Source organism: Aedes aegypti, chromosome 2, assembly GCF_002204515.2.
Source record: "Aedes aegypti strain LVP_AGWG chromosome 2, AaegL5.0 Primary Assembly, whole genome shotgun sequence".
NCBI classification, from domain to species: Eukaryota; Metazoa; Arthropoda; class Insecta; order Diptera; family Culicidae; genus Aedes; species Aedes aegypti.
This window is the reverse complement of record NC_035108.1, coordinates 26,995,444-27,018,853: the sequence shown is the minus strand read 5'-3', so window position 1 is coordinate 27,018,853 and position 23,410 is coordinate 26,995,444. Positions and strand designations below refer to the sequence as shown.

The 23,410-nt window shown below is 37.7% G+C and overlaps 2 protein-coding genes across 3 annotated transcripts in view; one reads left to right on the top strand and one right to left on the bottom strand.

The window, feature by feature from the left end:
- LOC5577804 (serine-rich adhesin for platelets) overlaps positions 1–23,410 on the top strand; it is a 572,874-nt gene that overhangs the window by 185,187 nt on the left and 364,277 nt on the right. The gene's annotated exons all lie outside the window — the stretch shown is intronic.
- Positions 19,411–23,410, bottom strand: part of LOC5575041 — a 52,376-nt gene continuing 48,376 nt past the window's right edge. The window contains exons 5-6 of the mRNA XM_001661721.2: positions 19,755–19,830; positions 19,411–19,687 (exon numbers count right to left, since the gene is read on the bottom strand). Coding sequence (XP_001661771.2) covers positions 19,503–19,687; positions 19,755–19,830 — 261 coding nt within the window. The 3' untranslated portion in view covers positions 19,411–19,502. The remainder of the gene's footprint in view (positions 19,688–19,754; positions 19,831–23,410) is intronic.

Here is a 23,410-nt window from a genome sequence, read left to right as displayed (position 1 = left end):
ATCCTCCCCATTAACAAACATCCCTCCCAGTAACCTTTGTGGAGATGCAGAGGCAAACACGGTCTCCAAATAGCAAAGGTTACACACTAACATTCCTTCCCTCAATCCCACCTGACTGCAAGGACGTGGCCGGCGCCGTTATTGACCTTGTATAAATAGAGGCACTGAATTATGCACACTGAAGAAGATTATGGCCAATCCCAGCTGAACTTCTAGTTGATTCTTTGTGCATTTTCACTGACTTCGGTCAATCACGGAATAGCAACCATTGATATGTGTAGTCAGTCTAAGCTAAGCTAAGCTAAGACTTTGGTGAATGAACGTTATGCTTTGTTGAATTAGTACATAAGAAAGTAATCTGTGCGACCTAGTCGAAGATGAATAAATAAATAAATAAATCTTGGCTTAAAATTGTTTGTTGGGCTTAACATGATTGTGCTACTATCATGTCCCTGGATATCATTTCCCCGAATGCCAGCTTACCGAATGACCTATTTCCCCAAAAGACATTTCCCCGAATAACTCGTTTCCCCGGAAAGTGATGCAGTTCAAACAGGTGCAAGAATAGTCTTTAGGGACTGTGTGCTTCACTAGAAAGAATGATAAGCTGAATTAAAAGAAGAAGAATTTATAGATTTTAAAGTTATCCTCGATCTAATATGTAAGTACATTTGGCCTAAAATGCCGATGATGGTGAAAATCGAAAGAAACGCAAATCAGGTAAAGAAGGGTGCATATTCTGACCGATTTGTTCACCACCTTGTAGCTTAGCTTAGACTGACTACACATATCAATGGTTGCTATTGGGTATTGGGTATTGAAATGGTATTTTTTCGTTTTCGAGTTATGGCCAATTTTGTAAATAATGTGCAAATATGCCATTTTGAGCCTTTTCTTTGAAAAATCATAACACAACACTTATGAAAATGAATGCAAATTTTCTCAGGAATAAAACAAAATATCAACTGGAAACAGTTTTCTTCAAAATTTTCCACCGTTGAAAAAATTCGTAAAGAAAAGCCGGGAAAACTATATTCTAATTAGTGGAAAACTTTCAAAAATGCATACACTTTTGAAATTTGATTTATTTTTGTATTGCTCTCCGCAACCATCAGAAAGATAATAGTTATTTATGCAACAAGTTGCAAAATGATGATTTTTTCAGCACGAGTTGTACATTTATCCAACGAGGCTCGCCGAGTGCTGGAAAAATCGAGTTTTGCAACGAGTTGCATACAACATTTTTTGCTAATACGAAAAATACCGTTTCATTCATATTTGTTTCTAGGATCACAAACATGCTTCAAGAAAACCCACGTGGACGTGCATGCGTAGTAGAGACTCAATATTTTCCAATCAGGTAGGCTGTGATCCATGCATTCTACATGACTGTCACATATTTTCACCATCGAAGCTAAAATGACTAAAACTTATTGTTCGAGAGAAGCCAGGTAAGATACCGGATAAATTATAAAGTTATTCTTATATTCCAAATTGCCTACACCTGTATCCTGAACCGTGTAGACCAGCGCTTCCCAAACTCCCCCGAAAACCGTGTTTGGAAAGCTTTGGTTTAGACGTCGAACTTTTTGGGGGTAAAATTGCTTAATTTAGTGCCTCATCTACTTTTGCTGGACGATCCTATTCCGAATCAGAAACGCTCACCTGAGTCGAATTTGAATCGTTCAACGTATGTAAAATAAAATGTCAATCATTGAAAAAACCAGAGCAGTTCGAAGAATGGTTTTCTCGGACACTTTCGATATTAAGTTGAGGATTACCAAAACAATACTGAAAAATGCTACTTTTCAGCACTGTTTTTTTGATTAAGAAAAGTAGGCTGTTATGTAGTCCATCTTCTTTATGAAAAGTAGGCCAATATATAACGGAATTGCAAAAATGATTTTTTCAAGCTCCGGAAATTTGTTTTTCAATCTTGAAATTAGTTTTGTTTGAAAAGCATAAACTGATGTCGTGTTATGCTTTTTAATGTCAGCAATTACACCAAAATTTAAAACTTTGATCGAAGTTTTGTCGTTGTAATAAATAACAAATGAATTGAAAAATTGAAAATTGTTACTTGAGGTCGTACAAAGTAATTGCTTTCAATGGAATCTTGTATCACGCACGAATAATTTTCCGCAAAATCTATCTGGCACATTATTTCTTTTGTTTCTACAAGTAATTCTGTTTTATATATATATTTTTTTTGTTTTTCTACTTTAAATTGATGCACAAGAAACTTCTCGGTCAGATTTTGCTAGTTTTCAATAAAATCATTTACATTTTCCTCTTTGTTGATAATTTCACAACGATTAGAAATAATCCAAAAACAATACTTAACTTCATCAACGTGATTTTCATCTAAACGATTAGCAACAAAATCTAATTTCTTTAATTTAAAATCCTCACAGGATTTCCAGAAAGATGTGAATGAGACAGATTCCTGTTCACTCTTACAGGATTCCAAATATTTTCGAACAAAAAGACTTGTACGAGAAATCTGGGCATTTTTCACAAAACTATGACCAAACGCAGGAATTAAAAAATAGTACATCTTAAAAATTTCAGTGATTGAAATTTATAAAATTCTGTTCTCAAAAATATTTCTTTGAAAATCTTACACGAGTTGGAACATAGTTTCCCGGCTTTTCTTTACGAATTTTCTCAACGGTGGAAAATTTGGTGGAAAAATTTTCCAGTTAACATTTTTTTCTCCTTAGAAAATTTGCTTTCATTTTCATAAAAAAAACTTTGTTTCTACGATGCTTCTTTCTTGAGCTATGATTTTTCAAAGAAAAGGCTCAAAATGGCACATTTGCACATTTTTTACAAAATTGGCCATAACTCAAAAACAAAAAAAATACCATTTCAAAAAATTCATGAAATTATCTTCTATATTTTTGAGTGTTCCGGGAAAATAGGCGACCCTGAATTTTTCTCATTTTTTTTATTCATATATTGATGAGCCCTGCCTGTGGAAAAAGTTTCATGAAAATCTGAGACCTTTCGGCCCAAACCCGTACGGAAATAAAAAAAAATCCCCTATTCCGTGATTGACCGAAGTCAGCGAAAATGCACAAAGAATCAACTAGAAGTTCGGCTGGGATTGGCCATAATCTTCTTCAGTGTGCATAATTCAGTGCCTCTATTTACAAGGTCAATAACGGCGCCGGCCACGTCCTTGCAGTCAGGTGGGAATGAGGGAAGGAATTTTAATGTGTGACCTTTGCTATTTGGAGACCGTGTTTGCCTCTGCATCTTCACAAAAGTTACTGGGGGGATTTAACAACATTTATTAACGATTTTGATAGTTACACATTCAAAAGGTATAGAACAACTATACGAACAAAGTGTTTTTTTTTATAATAACGTTAAACGCAATACACCGTGTCCCGGTAAGAACACAACGTGGGATAGAGTTGGTGGCCAGGAGGAACTTCAACGGGAAATGAGAATCCATTTTCACTTTTCTACGTGTTTTCCCTTTTTCCCATCGTGTGGGCCAATTGGTGTGTATGGATAAAATTTTCATAAACTCGGTCATTGTTCGGTGGGGATCCGACGCCATACCCGTTACCCTTCTGCTGGAAAGTTGTCCAAAACAAAGGTTCCAAATTGAGAATTTATGTGGCCAGTTTTGTGTTTGGTGAACTTATGGGCGGTAGTAGTGGAGGGGGATTTTCAAGTATTTCATTTAGAATACGCAATAGCAGGAACGTAGTTTTGTTGAATTGGTCTGGATTTGACACATGGATTTATCTTCGTTAAGTGGGTGGCAACAGCCAGAGTCCTATGGCAATTGTTTGATGTGTGTCTTTCGATTTACGATTAAATATTAAGAAGGTCAAAGTAGTTTTTGATATCGGTAGATTCGAAGCGTTGGGAGGATTCACTCAGCCTACTTTGTCAAATCAATTTTGTTTTCCAGATAGTTGTTAAATTCAAAGCCTGCTGCTTTCTGTTTACGCTTGATTCGTTTCACTACAGCTATGTGCTTTAGCTGTGAATGGGAATTCTGAAATTTATATCATTCACAATGTTATTATGTACCATGATATTTAAACAGTAAAGCCTCACCAACAAGGCAGAAAACATCTTTATTGTACACCTTCGAAATCACTCGCAAATCAATTGCGCTTCAACGCCACCGAAAAAAAAAACCATAGAAAGGGTTTTCCATAGCTTCAAAGAAAATGTCCCTATTGGCTGGTGTGGAAGGGTCCAGAAAAACAGGAATTCAATCGTAGCAAACGTGCTCGGGTATGGAAATCACTCCACTCCCCTTGCTATATGTGAGAAGTGGGCTGCAAGGAATTTCGATTATCGGAAGGTCGTATTTCGTCTCTTTGATCCCCCAGCGCGAAATGGGACGGCACGGATGGCGATTGGCCCGATCGAAAAATAGCGGCAATAAACAAGAATTCTTTCAATTTTTTGACTGCAACTGATTGGAAATGTGATAAACGTGCTTTTATGTCAAGGCGTAACATTTTTAGTTTTGTCAAAGGCTTTTGATATCTTCATATCATGAAGTCTCACTCACCTAAAAATCGTCTACCTCTCAAGCACGGATTGAATCCTGAGAAAATTGAGAATATCTCTCACTTATCGCTCTCTGTAACAATCATGATCCGCTGCACATCATGAGAGTATTTTTACCATATTTTGCTATAGTTCAGATTTGATCAGGGGATAACGGTGCATGATAAAGGTAGTTGTTTGTTCTCAAACTGCTAAAGTGCAAGTTGCTGGGCTCAAGTTAGAGGCGTTGAAATTGTCGCTATGTGCTTATATTCTGCGTAAGGTACATATCATGATTCACGTTTCCATTCCATGGTGCTCGCAAACTTCATACTGTTCCCAAATACTTACTTGTCCTTCTTATCTATTCACTTTTCCGTAGAACTCCGTGATGGAACTCCTTTTCATCGGCTAAACGATTCCTGAGCACACTTTTCCAGCGCTTGCTTTGTTTGCTAACGTCAACTAGCTAACGGAGAATAAGCTATTTCTAAAGAAGATGATACGATCCAAGTGGGCACCGAGCCAATCTCCTCCTTCCCGTTTACCTTCTCTTCTAAGGATGTCTGTCTTCTTCTCTCTGGCATTACTTCCCAAATTGGGACAGAGCTTCTTAGATTTCTATTCTTATGCATGTGTATATTTCGAACCCACAACCCTCAGCTTGGTCTTGCTACACTTTTACCGCTAATGGGCTATTTGTGCCCCTTCGATTGTTCGATTCGAGACACTCATATCCCCACTAAACTAGACTGAAAGGTTCAGCTGGGGTCAATCAGCCGGCAGAGCGTATGCAATCGGAAGTGGAACGACAGTCAATGTGCAATTTCCTGCCTTATTTGCGGTTTGCTTTGGACTCCGATGGCATTCGGTCTCCACGGACAGATGGGTCTGAATTGCACAATCGAGTAGCAATGCAAACTGGAATGGGGTCAGACGTGTCATAAACTTGGGAGCATCGGAGGAAATGAACTTCCATTGCACACTGGTCCAGGATGCTAATTTAGGCGGACATGAGGTTTTCGTCAAGATTTATTGATTTTAGAGCCATAGTTTATTCTGAGAATATGTTCAGAATTTTTAGTACTTCAAAATGCACGGAACAAAATTTTTTTTTACGGTGATCGCAAGAGTGACGCATACGCCAACTTTTTTTATTTTAACGAATCGTAAGTTGGTATGTTCAGCAAAGTTGTAGCAAATGATCATAGAAACAACTTTGCCGAACAAACTTTTTCTCGGTTTTTCTTCAGAGCCGAGATAATTAAGTATTTTTAATAAAAAATCGTTTTTTGCTCTTAAGTGTTTTATTTTTTAGTTTTTTTGGCCTACTATGTTCTACAAAGTTATTATACTTATCATTTGCTACAACTTTGCTGAACATACCAAAGTTGTATTTCTTATGGTTTTCATGTTATTTGAGTTTTTCATCTTAAAATTAGCTATTTTGTATGCCGTGTATCTCAACTATGAGCACCTCAAAAAAATATATCTTTCCACCAAATGATTTTGCAGTTTTTCAAGTACCTGTGAGCAAAATTTGGAGAAGATGATATTTTTCTATCTCGTTTAAAATCGATTTTACTAATAGACGATATGAGATAAATCCATATTTGTTGAATATTCATACATGTTCAACTCACAAAAGTCATGGCTACCTAAGCATATCAAACCAAAGGTAACACGTGTATTTATATAGAAATATAAAGTACATCGTTTTTCAGTTGTTTTCGATTAACTTGGAAGCTTCTGCAAGAAATTCATCGTCTTTTCCTCTGCCTGTATTTAATCTATTCCTAAGCAAGATCACCAGGTTGGAAGTCAACATAAGCCGTATAAAATACATATACAAAATTTACAGTTCGATTGAATTCTGTGGCATGATTTTCCCAGAATCTTCTGATAGATTCCACGTTTCATGTTTTTCTTTGGTAATGCGGCATGCCGGACAACACCACTTCCGTGCAATAGTTGTAGACGTATCAGTAAGTGTAACAGCATTCTAAAGGATCGCCACGAAAAGCCCTCGAAGGAAGGTTAGAGCTGAGACTGTACGAACCTCTTCCAGCTGGTAGGAACTCAAATGGTCGTAACACGGCATGCCATTTTTTACGGGAAGTAGATATTGTGTATTTTTTTCACTACTGAACTGCGAAGTGCGGCCTCATAAGTCCGAAAGTGTGAATAAAAGTGAGGGATTGCATTGAATCCTGTTGGTGTCTTCAGAGCACTTATTCTTCGATTTACGAAGAATAAGTCCCCCGAAGACACCTACCCGATTTGATTCAATTGCGCACTTTTTTTTAGCGTTTCCGCACTTGTAATAACTTCTTTTCACGGATCTCAATCATTTTAAAAGTGGTCAACTTTAATCGGAAGATTAACGAGGAGGCGTTTGAACAGTTTTTGTCAGTACGTTTACTGTTAGTATCGCCAGTTCTACGATTGGTATGTACTCTCTCCAACGGTGCAAAAACTACTTTCGCATGGAGTGATGTTGTCCGGCATGCCGCCGAAGAAGCATAAAAAATGCGGAATAAATCCATCAGAAGATTCTGGGAAAATCACGCCACAGAATTCAATCGGACTGTAAATTTTGTATACGTATTTTATACGGCTTATGTTGACTTCCAACCCGGTGATCTTGCTTAGGAATAGATTAAATACAGACAGAGGAAAAGACGATGAATTTCATGCAGAAGCTTCCAAGTGAATCGAAAACAACTGGAAAACGATGTACTTTATATTTCTATATAAATACACGTGTTACCTTTGGTTTGATATGCTTAGGTAGCCATGACTTTTGTGAGTTGATCATGTATGAATATTCAACAAATATGGATTTATCTCATATCGTCTATTAGTAAAATCGATTTTAAACGAGATAGAAAAATATCATCTTCTCCAAATTTTGCTCACAGGTACTTGAAAGACTGCAAAATCATTTGGTGGAAAGATTTATTTTTTTGAGGTGCTCATAGTTGAGATACACGGCATACAAAATAGCTAATTTTAAGATGAAAAACTCAAATAACATGCAAACTATAAGAAATACAACTTTGGTATGTTCAGCAAAGTTGTAGCAAATGATAAGTATAATAACTTTGTAGAACATAGTAGGCCAATAAAACTAAAAAATAAAACACTTAAGAGCAAAAAACGATTTTTTATTAAAAATACTTAATTATCTCGGCTCTGAAGCAAAACCGAGAAAAATTTTGTTCGGCAAAGTTGTTTCTATGATCATTTGCTACAACTTTGCTGAACATACCAACTTACGATTCGTTAAAATAAAAAAGTTGGCGTATGCGTCACTCTTGGGATCACCGTAAAAAATTTTTTGTTCCGTACATCTTGTAGTGCTGAAAATTCTGAACATATTCTCAGAATAAACTATGGCTCTAAAATCAATAAATCTTGACGAAAACCTCATGTCCGCCTAAATTAGCTTCCTGGACCAGTGTGCATTGAGTTGAGATTACTAATGTGTAGTTCAGTAAGGTGGTTTTCCTATCGAGAAAATGCTGTCGATAGTTGTTTGGATGCTCGGCTTTAAGCTTAAAGGCTTGCCAGTAACAAACACTCATTCCGTCTCTGTAAGTAGAAAAATATTGTGGTTCACCGCTAAATCGCCTTCTATTGATTTTATATTCGATTCTCACCCCTGCAGGTACACTTAAATATGTCTGTTATGAAAGCTATTTTTATTTAAATTTTAAACCGATCTGCGCTTAGCTGTGTGAATCGAAGCTCAACCCAAAGGATTCAATCACGCCGCAGGATGTTTACATTTCTCAGTCATAGTCAGTCAATGTTATTGAAATAAACAATCAAAAATTGTGTCATATCAACAATAGCTTCTGTGCTGCAATATAAAGGAGCAATTCCACCGAACATGACGATTTTTTTTTTTAATTTAATTTTTGTATTTTTTGAATCGCCTGAAAATTTGCATACAGATTCTTTATGACCAAAAATACCATTTTGCACCTTCAGACCACCATTTTGAACCTCGTCTTATTTTTGAGAAGGGCGTATCGGAAAATGCATAGCAAATCTTTAAAAAACTGTAACTCGAAAACGGTTTGTCCGATCGATTTGAGATCTTGCACAAAGTTGTAGGTATAGCTTAGGACTATATGGAGGAAAATATGCACGGTAAAAAAAAGTTACAGATTATATTTTATTTCAAAACAAAATTTTAAAATCGAATTTCTCCAGAAACGCAGTTTTGATTTTTTTATTTTTGGATATGTTTTAGGGGACAACTTATGTGATTTATTGCACAATGTTTCAAAATGAAAGAAATATGGACAAAAAAGTTATGATTTAAAAAAAAAAAGATTTTGAAAAAAAAATCAAAATAGAGGGGAACAATTTTTTTATGTGATTATTTGAAAGTACAAAAAAATTGCAATCGAAAAGTACCTTGGTAAATTTCTTCCAGGTTGCATCAATTTTGAGATATACTCATATTTATATAAAATTTTCAAATAAAGAAAAGTAAAATAGGCCCTTTTCAAACATATTTCGTGTTTCTCCATTCCAGAAATATTTTATTTTGATTGAGTGAATCGTAGCTGAATTGTTTATTGTTTGATCAAAACCTATATACTAAAGTATTTAAAAAAGTATGCACGGTAAAAAAATAAATTATTTAAAAAAATAAATAAAACGAATTTATGTAAAACGATATTTTTGGTGCGTTTTTTTTTTGAGTACATACAAGTACAAATAACTATATATTTTAAATATGAAAAATTTCTATCGAAAAATACTCAAGTAAAATTTAGCTGAGATGCATCACTTCCGAGATGTATGAACTACGTGTCATTGTTTAGAAACTCGTTACACAAGCAAATAGTTATAATGAAATAAGAATTCCCGTATGTTTTTAGTAAAAGAAATTTTGAGTGTATCCAAAAAATACTATTTCTGACCAAAAATATTTAACGCCGAAATTCATTTTTTGTTTTATTTACAATTTATTTACTTTTCAGTATCAAAGTTAGTACGGGATGGAGCCAGAGTACTCGTGGCAACTCGAAGTACACATCACTAAAACTAATATTTAATGACGTAAATTCCATTTTAACGCACTGTCGAAAACCAATTAAATTTTGTTTGCTTCATGACCTAAACTAACGTATATCAAGTGAAGAGTAGTATTTGGTCCTTTAGTTGCGCTATCTGCTCTTGCGGGAACAAGCGATGCAATCAGGATCAATGTTGATTAGCGTATTGGGTATGCCGAGCAATTTATTTATTATATTGGTAAGTTCTTTCCATTTTATATGTTGTTTATAATATCTATATTTTGTCTCATATTATTTTTCCATACTATTTATCGAACGATTCTGCTACTTTTCCTTGAATGTCGTATCCGCGAATAACAGTCTCCCGGATAACCCTTTTCCTTGAATCCCATTTTTTTTCCGAATGACCTGCCTCTTCGAGAAGTGATGCAGTTCATGAAGGTGCAAGAATAATTCTCAGTGACAAGCTGCGTACCTGATGACTGGTTTGTTCTGAAATGTAGGAAATTGTGAAACGGGATACTTGGAGAATAGACATTCAACGGACTGACGTTCGATGAAACGACATTTGGGGAATCAATATTTAGGGCAAAGTAGCACAATCCCTTAATTAAATGGATATTACGATATAAAAGCATTTACCTACAGGGCTGTATGCGCTTGAACCCTATAGGGTTTCGGTATTATTAAAGAAATTGTTGGTTGAATTATATCGAGGGATCCTTCGATACAAGCACGTGATTATTGAGAGGCCCAAGACCACTCTCGAAGTTTGATGAAATGTGTTAAAGTTTAAAGCTGAAAAAATGTTCAACTTATATGTTCTTAAGATAGTCAGTTCAAACTCTTGTTTATTTTGGACCATTAATTTTAATGTGATAGTGATAAACTTTCATAATCAAGTATGCACCAAGAGCAGCATTTTTGTGTTTGTAAATTTGATGAGATTAGTTTGAAACCCTTCTTTCATTGATACTTGGCAATTCGAAGATTCGCTTATATATCTAACGTTAAACTACAAAAGATAAAACCATAGCGAAATAAATTGAAATCCAGAGCAAATGTTGACTTTTTTCATTTTGATATTACCTCAAGAGCGGTATTTTAATTTTAATTTAAGCCAAATATTTGGCTGATAATCGAACACCTTTTCTTTAAGTTAAAAAAAAACAGTGCGAACGTTCTAGATGTCCTGTCTTTAGAAAACTTTTTGTAAACTCAATTATTTGATTCATTTTTTTAACCTTCCAGTCGTCGCGTGGTTGACCACCGTCAGAACCACCACGCTGCTAGTGTGATCGAATAATGAGGTTTTTTCACCATTGTTGTACAAAATACAACAGCGCAGCGACTAAAGTGTTAAAGAAAAAATATCATATATTTATATATGTATGATTTATATATTACTTTACGTTCAAACATAATCAAACATTTGAAACATTGAATCTTAAGTATTGATTTATTTATGCTTATCTTTAAAACTTTTCCTTGCATTCTAGTCAAGCCCACAAATTTTCCTAGTCTGACGTGACAGAGAATACGTATAATATTTCGTTAAAAAATGTTTCGAGTTATGGTTGAGTAATTATCGCTGAAACGGTACCCACGACATACATAATTAGAATTACAGTTTGCGTCGTAGTTCGCTTGAATTTTTGGAGATTATTTTGAATTTGGTTCCATCCAAAATTTTATCAGAAAAACGCGTTTCACACTTAGCGCTTCGTTTTGCATTCTGAGATCAATATCAATGAGCTTAAAAAACTGAGTTACACAGAAGAAAGTATATTTAATGTTCAATGTAATGTAAACTGAAGTCTACTGTAAAAATCAATCAAATTCGTGTTTTTTTTTTGTCGGGTGTTGAATCACTGCGTCCAATTAGCTTGAACTATTGTGATATCCCCTTTTACTGTATGTATAGTACATACATCATCCAGTGACATGTATGTCACTAAATGATCTATGTACTTCTGAGCTCATGAACACCTTATTATTGAGAAATAATGGTCCTAAGCTGCAGTGTGAGGATTCCCCCAGTCTAGTGCAATTAGCTTAATAAAGCCTATAACATTGCTGGGGGTTGCGATCCTTATATCGGCAGGCTCTAAGAAGGGCTTACCAAATATCCTGGACCTACGATGGATTTGTGCACTGCAATAGCAGATGAGGTGTTCTGATGTTTCTCGCTCATCGTCACAGAAGCGACAGTTGGAGTTTTGAACAACACCGATCTTTTGTAAATGGTATCTGCTGGGGCAGTGTCCTGTTACTAGACCAGTGTATAAACTGAGATCCCTTTTGCTGAGACCTAATAGTTGTTGGGTTTTCTTTGGGTTTATATTTACAAGCCTTTTTGACTGACTCGTATTAGGAGATGCATCCCAGTTTGATGAGGTCTGGCTAACCAGCCAGTTATTCAGTTCCATTTTTAAGAAACTGTCTGATATTCCGAAGAATGGCTCGGGGCCAGTGAACCTATTAGCAGATCCGTTTCTGGCCAGCTCATCAGCAATTTCGTTTCCCTCTAGACCCGCATGCCCTGGGATCCAATATAGGTTAACTCGATTGCAGAGAGCTAGTTTTTTCAAAGCTAGAATGCATTCCCACATTAGTTTTGAGTTACACGTGTAAGTGTTAAGCGCCTGAAGAGCCGCTTGGCTGTCGGAGAGAATACATATACTTGCGTGTCTGTATTTCCTCTTCAGGCATAGTAACGCACATTCTAAGATAGCATATATTTCTGCCTGAAATACTGTAGACCACTGTCCTAAGTGAATTGAGGTTTTTGTTCGGGGTCCGTAGACTCCAGAACCTGCCAGATTATTCATTTTGGAACCATCTGTGTAGAATTTAATAGACCCTGGAGGGAAGTTGGGCCCACCTTCTTCCCATTCTTGACGAGAAGACATGATCACCTTATAGGGTATGTAATAGTTGACTACCATTTCCATCCTGTCACTACAGTTTTCTACAATTGGATTTATAGAAAATTCATTTAAAATACTGAGGTGACCCGTAAGATCACCTGATAGTAGGGTTTTTGTTCGTTTCAGCCTCAACGCACTTTTCTCAGCGTCCAGCTTTATGAATTGATCCAGCCGGGACAGATTAAGCATCGCGTCTAAGGCAGAGGTGGGTGTACTGCGTGCTGCACCAGTAATTGCTATACAGGCAATACGTTGGATTTTGTTTAACTTTGCCCTTGCCGTAGCCTCTTTTGTTTTAGGCCACCAGATAAGAGAAGCATAAGTTGTTCTAGGACGAACAATGATTTTATAGATCCACATAATCATACTTGGTTTCAGGCCCCATTTCTTACCAAGTGCTCTGGAGCATACCCAGAGTGAATTGAGGCCTTTTTGCACCACTGTTTGAAGATGTGATTTCCAATTTAGCTTGGAGTCAAGTATGACACCAAGATATTTGGCTTCCTTTGAGCAAATCAGTTGTGTTTCGTTTAGGAGAAGGGTTCTCAATTGTACCTTCCTACGTTTTGTGAAAGGTACGATGGTGGTTTTGGAAGGATTTATTCCTAGTTGCTCTCGTTGACACCAGGAAAAGGTATGATCAAGAGCTAGCTGCATCCTTTCGAATATAACGTCTTCAAATTTGCCTCGTACAATAATGACCACGTCATCTGCATATCCTACCACTTCGAAGCCTCTCCTTTCTAAGCTATCTAGAAGCTCGTCCACCACCAGTGACCAAAGCAACGGTGAAAGTACCCCACCTTGTGGGCACCCCCTTGTAGCCTTTACAGTGACGCACGAACCACTTAGCTCAGAGGAGATCTGTCGATTGGCTAGCATAGCATGTACCCAGGTAGCAATGCATGGGTCGAAATTCCTCCTCAACATTGCCGATCCCATAGACGAATAAGAAGCATTATCGAATGCACCCTCAATGTCAAGAAATGCTACAAGAGCGATTTCTTTAGCTTGTAGAGTTTTTTCGATCTTATTGACTAACGAATGTAGTGCTGAGATCGTGGATTTGCCACTCTGATACGCAAATTGGTGTTGTGAAGGAGGCATTGCTTTCATAAATTTAGAATTTATGTATTCGCACAATACCTTTTCCATGATTTTAAGCATCACGGATGACAAACTGATCGGCCTAAATGCTTTGGGATTTGTTTTGTCTTTTTTACCTGTTTTAGGAATGAAGACAACTCGAACTTGACGCCAATCATCTGGAATATGCCCTAAAATCAAGCTCGCCCTAAAAATCTCTACCATGTGTGGGATTAGCGTTTTCTCCGCTTTTTGGATTAACGCTGGGAAAATCCCATCCATGCCAGCAGATTTGAATGGCTCAAAAGATCTCACAGCCCTTTCAACTCTGGCACAAGTAAAAGCTTCTTTGGCAACCTTAATTGCGTCTCTTTTTGTCCCAGAAACCAAAGATATGGTCTCTTGTGGAACTGAAACAGCAATCTCAGTACCTTCGTCACTTATTCTTGATTGAGGAATTGAGTCAGGGAAGTGAATTCTTAACATTTCACTCACTGTATCGCTTGGCTCTACAGTGAATGAACCGTCGACTCTACGGATACTACCCAGACCATTGGAATGTTCTTTTGAGAGTGTTTTTAGAAGCCTGGCTACCACGGGGGTCATCTCTATGTTCTCGCACATACTAACCCATGATTTCCGTTTTGAGCGCCTTAGCTCCTTATTATAGTCTGTTAGAGCTTTTTTGTATAGGCTCCAATCGGAAGTACGCTTAGCGCGGTTAAATTCTCTACGCGCTGTTTTTCTGAGCTTATCTAGAGTTTTGTTCCACCATGGAACATCTCTACTCGAACTAGTTGTTCTAGTCGGACAACTCTCTTGATAAGCATTAAGAATTTTGTTTTTAATGCAGGTGGACGCCGATTCCAACTGCATTATGGATTTAATACTATTTTCAATTATGTATGATTCAGATTGGAGAATTGCTGAATAGGTTTCCCAATCAGTTTTCTTAGGATCTTTAAACGTTCTTTCTATCGTTAGACCCCCTTCCCAGTCGAATATTATGTGTTTATGGTCTGACATTGATGTTTCATCAGAAACATGCCAATTTTTTATTTTGTCAGAAATAGATGGACTACATAAAGTCAAATCCGACACTTCCTGTCGAATGGAGTTTGAAAATGTAGGCTTGTCGCCAACATTGCATATATTGATGTTTTAGGAGGAAAGAAACTGTAAAAGATACTCACCTCTGGTGTTGATATCTGTACTTCCCCATACGGTGTGATGCGCGTTCGCGTCGCAACCAATGACGAACGGGATGTTGTGGATACGGCTGTAATGGACAATCGCAACTATCTCTGGTGGAGGAATATTCTCCGCATCGCCAGGAAAATACGCTGAAACCATGAGGATCTCAGATTTTCCCCTAGCGGTGGGCACCTCCATCCTGACTGCCACGATGTCCTTTTTAATGAATTCTGTAATAGGAAAACATTTAGTGTTATTGCGTATTAAGATAGCCGCTCTTGGAGATAGCTGGCTATCATCATATACCAACTTACATGAGTTTAGTTGAATACCTAGTATCCTGGTTTTATTGACCCACGGCTCCTGAATAAGCGCCACCGTCAATTTTTCTTTTGTGAATCTCCGACAGAGTACATCTGTTGCACTCTGTGCGTGGTGGAGATTCACTTGAACTACCTTAAGCGCCATATTTAGGATTTCCGCTTTTATCCAGGCGAGCATCGCCCTTCTTTGGATGTTGCGGATCATCACGGTTTTGTTTCGGGTTAGGTTTCAGAACTTTGTTTTTCCCACCCATCACATCCAGGCCTGCGAGTTTCGCCCCTGTGGTCAAGACTTCACTCATTTCTTTTCCACTGCTAGTTTTAGATACCTTTGGGTTGGTACCACTTGAGCAGGGAATTGAAGCTGAGCTCGGAACTTTTCCTTTAGGAGCGGACACGCTAGCCTTCATGGTGGTCTTTGGGAGAGAAATTGCGTTCCTTTTACCAATGTTTGAATCAGGGGCTTCCTCAGAATTTTCTTGGGCCAGCTCCTTATTCGGCTTGTGGTTGGAAACGGAGGGTGTCCTTTTAATTTTCCTCAACTGGATTTCTCCAAATCGGTAGTTGAGGATGAACTTGGATTTTGACAGCATGTCCATTGACGATCCATCCACCGTAAAGATCCATTCGACATGGATGTCATTGAGGATGGACCTTTTCACGATACGCCAATTCGTTGTTTTCAACCCGTTCTGGCTCTCTATGAGAGCCTTAATGCGTTCGTCCGCGAAGGTTGAGCTTTGAGGGAAGAATGCTCGAAGAAGCTCTTGGCGGGGAATGTCTTCCTCGTTCAGTGCAACCAACTCAGCACCTTCCCAGGTATTTATTGAAGGTGTTATTTCTTTCACCCACTCAGCTGTCTCTTGATCCTTGCAAATTAGAACCATGTAGCCAGATTTGTAGACAAGGTTACGGAATTTGGGTTTCAGTGGCTCATCACGCTGTTGTTCCACTTTAAGCAACAGAGCATCCTGTAGAACGTCTAGTTGAGCCGTCGTGAGCTGGGCGGTTGGAAAGTCTTTGGGTATTATCCCGACCTTCACACGCTTGGTCATATCGGTGTAGCTCTGACCAGTGGCTTGTCGTTTGGACTCACTTTTTTGTGGCACTGAGCTTGAGGATTTTTCAGCGCGCTCTCGGGGATCTAACTGGTGTTTCATCTTCTTCGGCTTTGAATCCTCTTCAACCGTAGCAGATTTATCAAGGTCGTTTCTCGTTCGCTTAGAAGAAGTAAGCACAGTATCGTGTGTTGTTACAGCATCATGTAAATTTAAATGATATACATTTAATTTACAACTAAAAATGGTTGAGTATTACATGATCGTGTAAATGTAAAGTGAATTCGATTGGAAAATAATGGATTGGTCGTTGAAATTTAGGTTTATTTTGATGCTCCAAATATGTGCATGAAAATAAACTTAAATTTACAATATATATTTAGCTGTGTAGAGCAGCTGCAAAAACTGTCCAATGAATGAACGAATTTCTTATTAAATGCAAACTTAGTCAATTTATCAAACAAAAATAAATACAATATCTAGTAATAAAAAAAATCATACAATTCAGTTGTGTTATCAAAATTATGCTTTTGACATTCGAAGAGCTTTATACGGGCAAAATTGTACCAGAAACATAAATGTACGTTACTCAAAAACTACTGCATCAATTTACTTAAATTTTTCAATTTATTTTAAAGCAAATTGTAATCAAAATATATTGTTTTATATGCGAAATAACAAACATAAATTTGAACTTCAAGGCAAACACAAAAACGTTTTCAAATAAACGATCGGTGAGGTTTTTGGTTGGCACTAGATGTTCCGTTTTGATTGAGATTTCTGGTAAAAGGGCACATCGTAAAAGTCTTAGTTGTTAGTTTCAAAGAAATAGTCACATAGCATATACAGTAGTATATAAGGCATTGTTATGGTAGATTCAATTGATACAAGGACAACATAACTTTCACTTATTACATTAGCCAATTTTTCCACTATATAATAATGTTTAAACCTAAGTACTCTTCGTTCCATATTTTAATAAAAGTGGAATGCAAACTAAATACGTGAAAAATCATATTGGTTTTCGTTTGTTAGGAATGTGTATTAAAGTATTTGCGATATTTGTAATATTTATATATTAATAAGTTGGTTTTTGTAATTTCCGTTTCCGATCTGTATAGACTGAAAGTCGAGAACCCATAGCAACATAACCTCCATCACAGTTGATCCCTATATATTAAAGATTTGTGTTATTTTTTATGAGAATACATCATTAACGTCTGGGAATAGAACCTCTGGGCTATAGTAACGCCCCCCTCAAAAAGGGACGACTAAGAAGCTCAAATTTTATGACGACAGGGCTGGACAGTCTCCTTTCTTTGCGATTTAAAAGGAAACCTTGATTCCCCTAATGGAGTTCAAGATCTCCTGCCTAAATCCCACAAATTCGGAACAACTGACCACGATAGGCGGCACTCTTTGCTTCCTCACTTGATCAAAGATCCTGGGCTAGAGACTGCTTCGATTTGGTGTTCGGAAAATTTGTCTAGAGCATCAAACTGATTGCTCATTTCGATACAATTATTCATTTCACCCTTGGAAGAAAGTTCGCATTCCGGGGAAACGTCCTTTCTTCCATTCTTGTCACGTTTAGTGACAGTTTTAAATCCCACTTTTTTGGAAGGAAGTTGTGAATTCAGAGATTCACCCTTCCTTTTGTTTGTTGTTGATACCATGTTAAGTTATTAAACGGAAGAAGACGTGACCTCCTGAGAGGTTTTTTCCCAAGACGGTGTCCAAGAAGGATTACCACCGCTAGCTTTCGCCAACGGGTCCAACGAAAAATCGAAGGCACGGGTCCAAAGAAGGATCGTTTGATTATACCACTAAGGTCGAACTTTTGCCCCACCTTACTCTAGTAAAAGTTGGTTTTCATGGCAACCTCGATGGTCGCTTGGATCGCAGTTGCACTGGTTTTGAGTTCTGTAACTCGATACCTACCTAACTCGATGGTCCCTTCAATTTCGAGTTATGGGGAGTGGACTTTATGAAAATTTTTCTTTGGGAATTGTTTTGAATCATTTCAGCAGTGACTCATTTGGCACATTACACATAAACTAGATTAATTGAAGTAGAAGTTCTAGATTTGATATTTGCGAGAAACTGGCAGAAAAATCATTTATAACAGCACCACAAAATTCTATGTTTGAAATATGGAAATGATTCAAAGTTACAAATACACCATACTTCTATCATTCTCCCTGAAAAAGCTGCAAAATGGCTACCAGTCTTGCCCGTGCTCTTGTTCAGTTACAGTTAGTTGTAATGCTACTTCCAGTGGTAAACACTCAATTTCGCGCTCGTGTTGATACACGGCTGTGAATTTCCCGCCAAAGCCATTGCACACCGCAATACGGACCGCATTAGGCAAATAGCTACGGTGGGGATGCAAATCGTAGCACAAGGGGATTCCGAAGCCAGACCCACGTCAAATTGGATGGCATAATGACGCACAATGGGATTATTTCAGAATAAGACGATCAAAACTTCTCTAACAGGTCTTTGATGGCGATTTAGTACATTGGTGTCTCTTAAAAGAATATGTTCAGATTTTGTTCCTACTTTGTTGTACACTAGGTAAACTAGAGAAAAAATTACTTAATGAGGAAAATAGAGGGTTAATATCTTCAGCACAGTAGTAAAATATCAAATTTTAAGGAACTTTGCTGAACATACTAATATGCTTTGAATACATTTTCAATGCAAAATTGTAGTGGGTAGTCTGGTAACTTAAACTCAAACCCAGATATGAACTCTATTCTTATCCACAAAATACTAAAACGGTAGAATAAACAAGTTTATTCTAGAACACACTGATATTGTGAATCCAAAACGGGTTTGGAGGTTAGGTTTTCAATTTCTCTATGGAAACGAAGTCAAAGCATATAAATATTTTCAGTAAAGTTGCTAAAAATGTGATATTCTGTAATTTTCTTAAAGATACACTGAAAAATCGCCAAATATATTTTTCTCTAAAGACATCGACACACTATAATGCCATCTGTAATTTAAAGGTTCCGATAGTCTTTTTCTGATATTATCTCATTGTGCAACGAATGCACTGCGGTTGGGACCAGCTGCCCCATTCTATCTCCAGACAGTTTACGATGGGCAGGTCCATTTATCCGCCATAGGTCGTTGTTTTCAGAGAGAAGAGGGATGAACGACCCCCAGTCCGTTACATTTCGGTTATTCAACAAGATGTAAGTAATAAGGAAGGTTGCCTGCGGAAGAATTCTTTCATATCCAATCCTGTATATACCTAGACAGATTGCTTCAGAATTTTAATATCCGGTTCGTCTCAGCCTAATATCACTTTTTTATGAGAGGATCAGTTTTTATGATTGTTTATTACGCAATCACCGTTCCGCGAATCAGTGCCATTATTGAAACAAACAACGACAGCACGAGTAAACAGCCACCGCTGCTTCCGATGCCGGTGATGGGAGCAGAGCCTATCAATCCTGGAACGAGCAAATTCTCCGATGCTCCCGTGTCCAAGCCGGAAAATCCAGTGGAAGTTTCCAGTCCGTCTCCTGTGGATGATTAGAGTTCGAATAAGAAAGATGGACGGTTCTGAAGGGCTAGAAGCTAATGGTTTACCGGAATTGCATAAATCGGTGGAACACGAACGATAATACGTCCGGAAGGTTGAATCCTCAAGTACGTCGTTCAGGAACTGCAAAAATTGAGTTTTTGATAAAAATTTGATTGAAATTTCAATGAAGATCATGAAAATATGCCAACTGAAAACATTTTCTTAGTACATCAAACAAGAAGGATAAGCTACTCTCTGGAAGTTTCTTGATGAAGATGTTAAATATTCCATGATCGCCAGGAGCTTTCATATTGATTTTCTTTTAATAATAGTTCTCACTTCTTCCAAATCAGTCTACCAGTAATTTTAGAAAAAACGTTCTCTTGATTGAGAATGTTTTCGAAGTCCTGAATAACTAGATTTTTTTTTGGACTAGTAAGTCCTAAATTAAAATTGTGCCCGCTATCAAAATGTACAGCAAGTTTTTGAGTTTTTTTTTGCAATTAGTTAGTAATAATTTGTTTTCCTCTCTCAATGCCGGAATTGGGTTCTGAGGTTTTTTCAAAATTTTAGATAATTTCCAAAAGGTCTTAGAGCAAGGGTCCCTTTGAGTTATTTTATTTTCAAAATTTTTGTATCTTAATTGAGAAAATCTTTTTTGAATTTATAACTCCAGGCACATCCTGCCATACAATTTTCATAGCAGAATTGCGAGTGCGTTGAAATTGCCTTCTCCTCATGTTTTCAAGACGGATCAAGTGTTTAACATCATCTCTATAATCACGGATTAGAATTTCACTTTACATTTTAGTATTGCAATGCTCCTTGCTTCAACAATGAAATTAGTTAAAGTTTCGAGAGGATTGTCAATATCAAGTTTTGTTTGTAAAGAAATGTTAAAATCAAGATTATTTGCTATCGATAAATATTCATATCTATATCCCTTTCGGGACGAACCAGCACAATTGTGCTGTTCGGCACCCATGACATTGAATGATTCTTTTAGCCAATAAATCATTGTTTTACTAAACTTTTTTGATTTCGATCATGGAATTATCATTGATACTTGTAATTGAGCACAAAAGCTTTTGTTTACATCGTGTTTATAAAACACCAGCTCAGGGTAAACAAAATGTAAACAAACACCGTAAGAACTTTTTTTCGCTCATCAGTTGTTGCAGGCAGACGTGTTTTCCATCTCTCCCGAGATCAATAGTGTTCTATTGTTAGCAGACCATTGTTGGAGTTGCATCGATTTCAAGCTAAGTATTGTTCGATCCATAGTTGCTTTGCCGAGACAACAGAGAGGTTTTTTTTATTAGAATTTATCGCTAAATTCCGCCCGTCCATTATTGCAATGGACGGAGATGGGGAAGATGATAGCACGGAAAAATCTGAACCTCAGTCAAGACCCCCCAGAATCCGGGAATATCCGGTAGGTGCGAAGGGTCCTTTCGTAGTCTACTTTCGGAAGATTGAAGTCCCGCTCAAAGTTTTGCTAATCTCGTCAGAATTGTATAGTAGGTTCGTTTCCATCAAAGAATTGAAGAAGGTTAACGAGTTCAAGGTCAGAGTCGTTCTCTCAAAACGAGAGGAGGCCAACGAGATCGTTAAAATGAAACGTTTTGAGGGTGTTTACAAAGTGTACATACCATGTGAGGATGTCGAGGTCGATGGCGTCATTTATGACGAAACACTCACGCCAGAGAAGATCATGGAGCTCGGTGAAGGCAGGTTCCGTAATAGGGCCCTTCCTTCTGTGCCAGTATTGGACTGCGAAAGGCTCACCATGATGAACGCTGACAAATCCGACAGAGTTCAATCTAATGCCTTGAGAATTACATTCGCTGGAACTATGATTCCAGATTTCGTCAATATCAGCAATGTTTTCATTCCAGTTCGCGTTTACACTCCCAAAATTATGCTCTGCAGTCGCTGCAACATGTTTGGTCACACGGATAAGTATTGTTCCAACAAGGTGAAGTGCGTCAAATGTGGTCAGGATCACGAGTCCGCCAAGTGCCCCAGGAATACGAACACGTGCATTCTTTGCAAAGGCAGCCATGATTCCCTCACAACGTGCAAAGCATATCAAGAAGTGAAAAAGCAGGTTAGGAACAAACTAGTTGCTCGCAGTAAGGCTAGTTGTGCTGAATTGCTGAAAGCAGTAAACGATCCATTCCCTACGTCAAATGTGTTCACCCCGCTCGGAAGTCTGCGGAGTCTGCGTCAGATTTAATTGAGAATGATTTTCAAACTCAAGCACACTGTAGTTACAGACCACCGAGAAAGCGTAAGGTTAACTCTGTGACAACAAATAATAGATCCGCGTCGTCGGTACAATCGGAAGGCTTCGCTTCGTCGTCTAAACATTTTCCACCTCTGCAACCCACAAAAGATATCCCAGGTTTCAGGAAAATAGAACAGCCTGAGGTTGTTGTCGACTCTGTTTCGGAAATTTTGAAGTCGTTGTGTGGTCTGTTTGGCGTCAACCCTACATTGTGTAAGCTTGTGGAATCTGTTGCCCCGGTGTTGTCGAAGATCTGGGAAGCTCTTAAATCTCTTCTGCCCCTCCTCTCGCCACTCCTCGAATTCTTCCGCGGTGGGAATGGAGTGTAACAATCCTAAGCGATCGTTATCGATTCTCCAGTGGAATGCTAGAAGTATTATCCGAAGGTTACCTGGCCTAAACTCTTTGTTAGCTGAGTACGAAGTTGACGTATTTTGCATTTGTGAGACATGGTTGACTGAGGCTAATTTCTTCAACATTCCTGGTTATCATATTCTTCGTAAAGATCGATCTGAGCCGTACGGCGGAGTTTTAATCGGCGTTCGCCATGGTGTTGAATTTCATTCTCTCCCAGTTGCCAACTCTTGTCCAATCGAAGTCGTTGCTTGCTCAATCAAAATGAAAGATTTTACATCCTCCATTCTGTCTATCTATATTCCTCCGAACTGCAGTTTCAGTGCAGAATCACTGAGACAAATTATCAATTCTGTACCGCAACCTTGCATAATCCTCGGCGATTTTAACGCCCATGGAGTTGCATGGGGATCATTGAGAGATGATGGTAGATCAAAGATTATTTTGGACATAATCGACGATTTTTGTTTCAGCATTTTGAATAATGGCACTAGTACTCGTATAAATCATCAATCAAATAATCCATCATGTTTGGACCTTTCATTATGTTCATCATCAATTGCTCTAAATTGCACGTGGGAAGTTGTAAATGATCCGTTCGGTAGTGATCATCTACCTATCGTGATTAAATACTGTAAATCTGGACAGGTACACACTTAGAAGAAATTACCGACTTCGGTAATTTATTTACCGAAATCTCAACAGCTGAACGGTCGGTAATGCGTTCGGTAAACTAGAATTTTACCAATCAATCGGTAATTTGGATGAGCAAAAATAACTGTCAAAATTACCATTGGATCGGTAAAGTTTACCGAATAAAATAAGCCTGCATTGTAATTCAGTTTACCGGAGATCTGTAAATTGAAACTCGACGCCTGGCCACGAAAAATCTGTGATGTTTATATTTACAGTTTCACGCACTGTTTTGATATTATAGGCTAAACACATAATGAAAATTTAGAAAGTGGAATATTTATTTTTCACTTGGAACGCCATGGTATTGATATTAATCAGATACAAATTCAGATTCTGTTCATGCTCCATTTCGCGATCGACGCAAAAAAACTGCACGGTGGC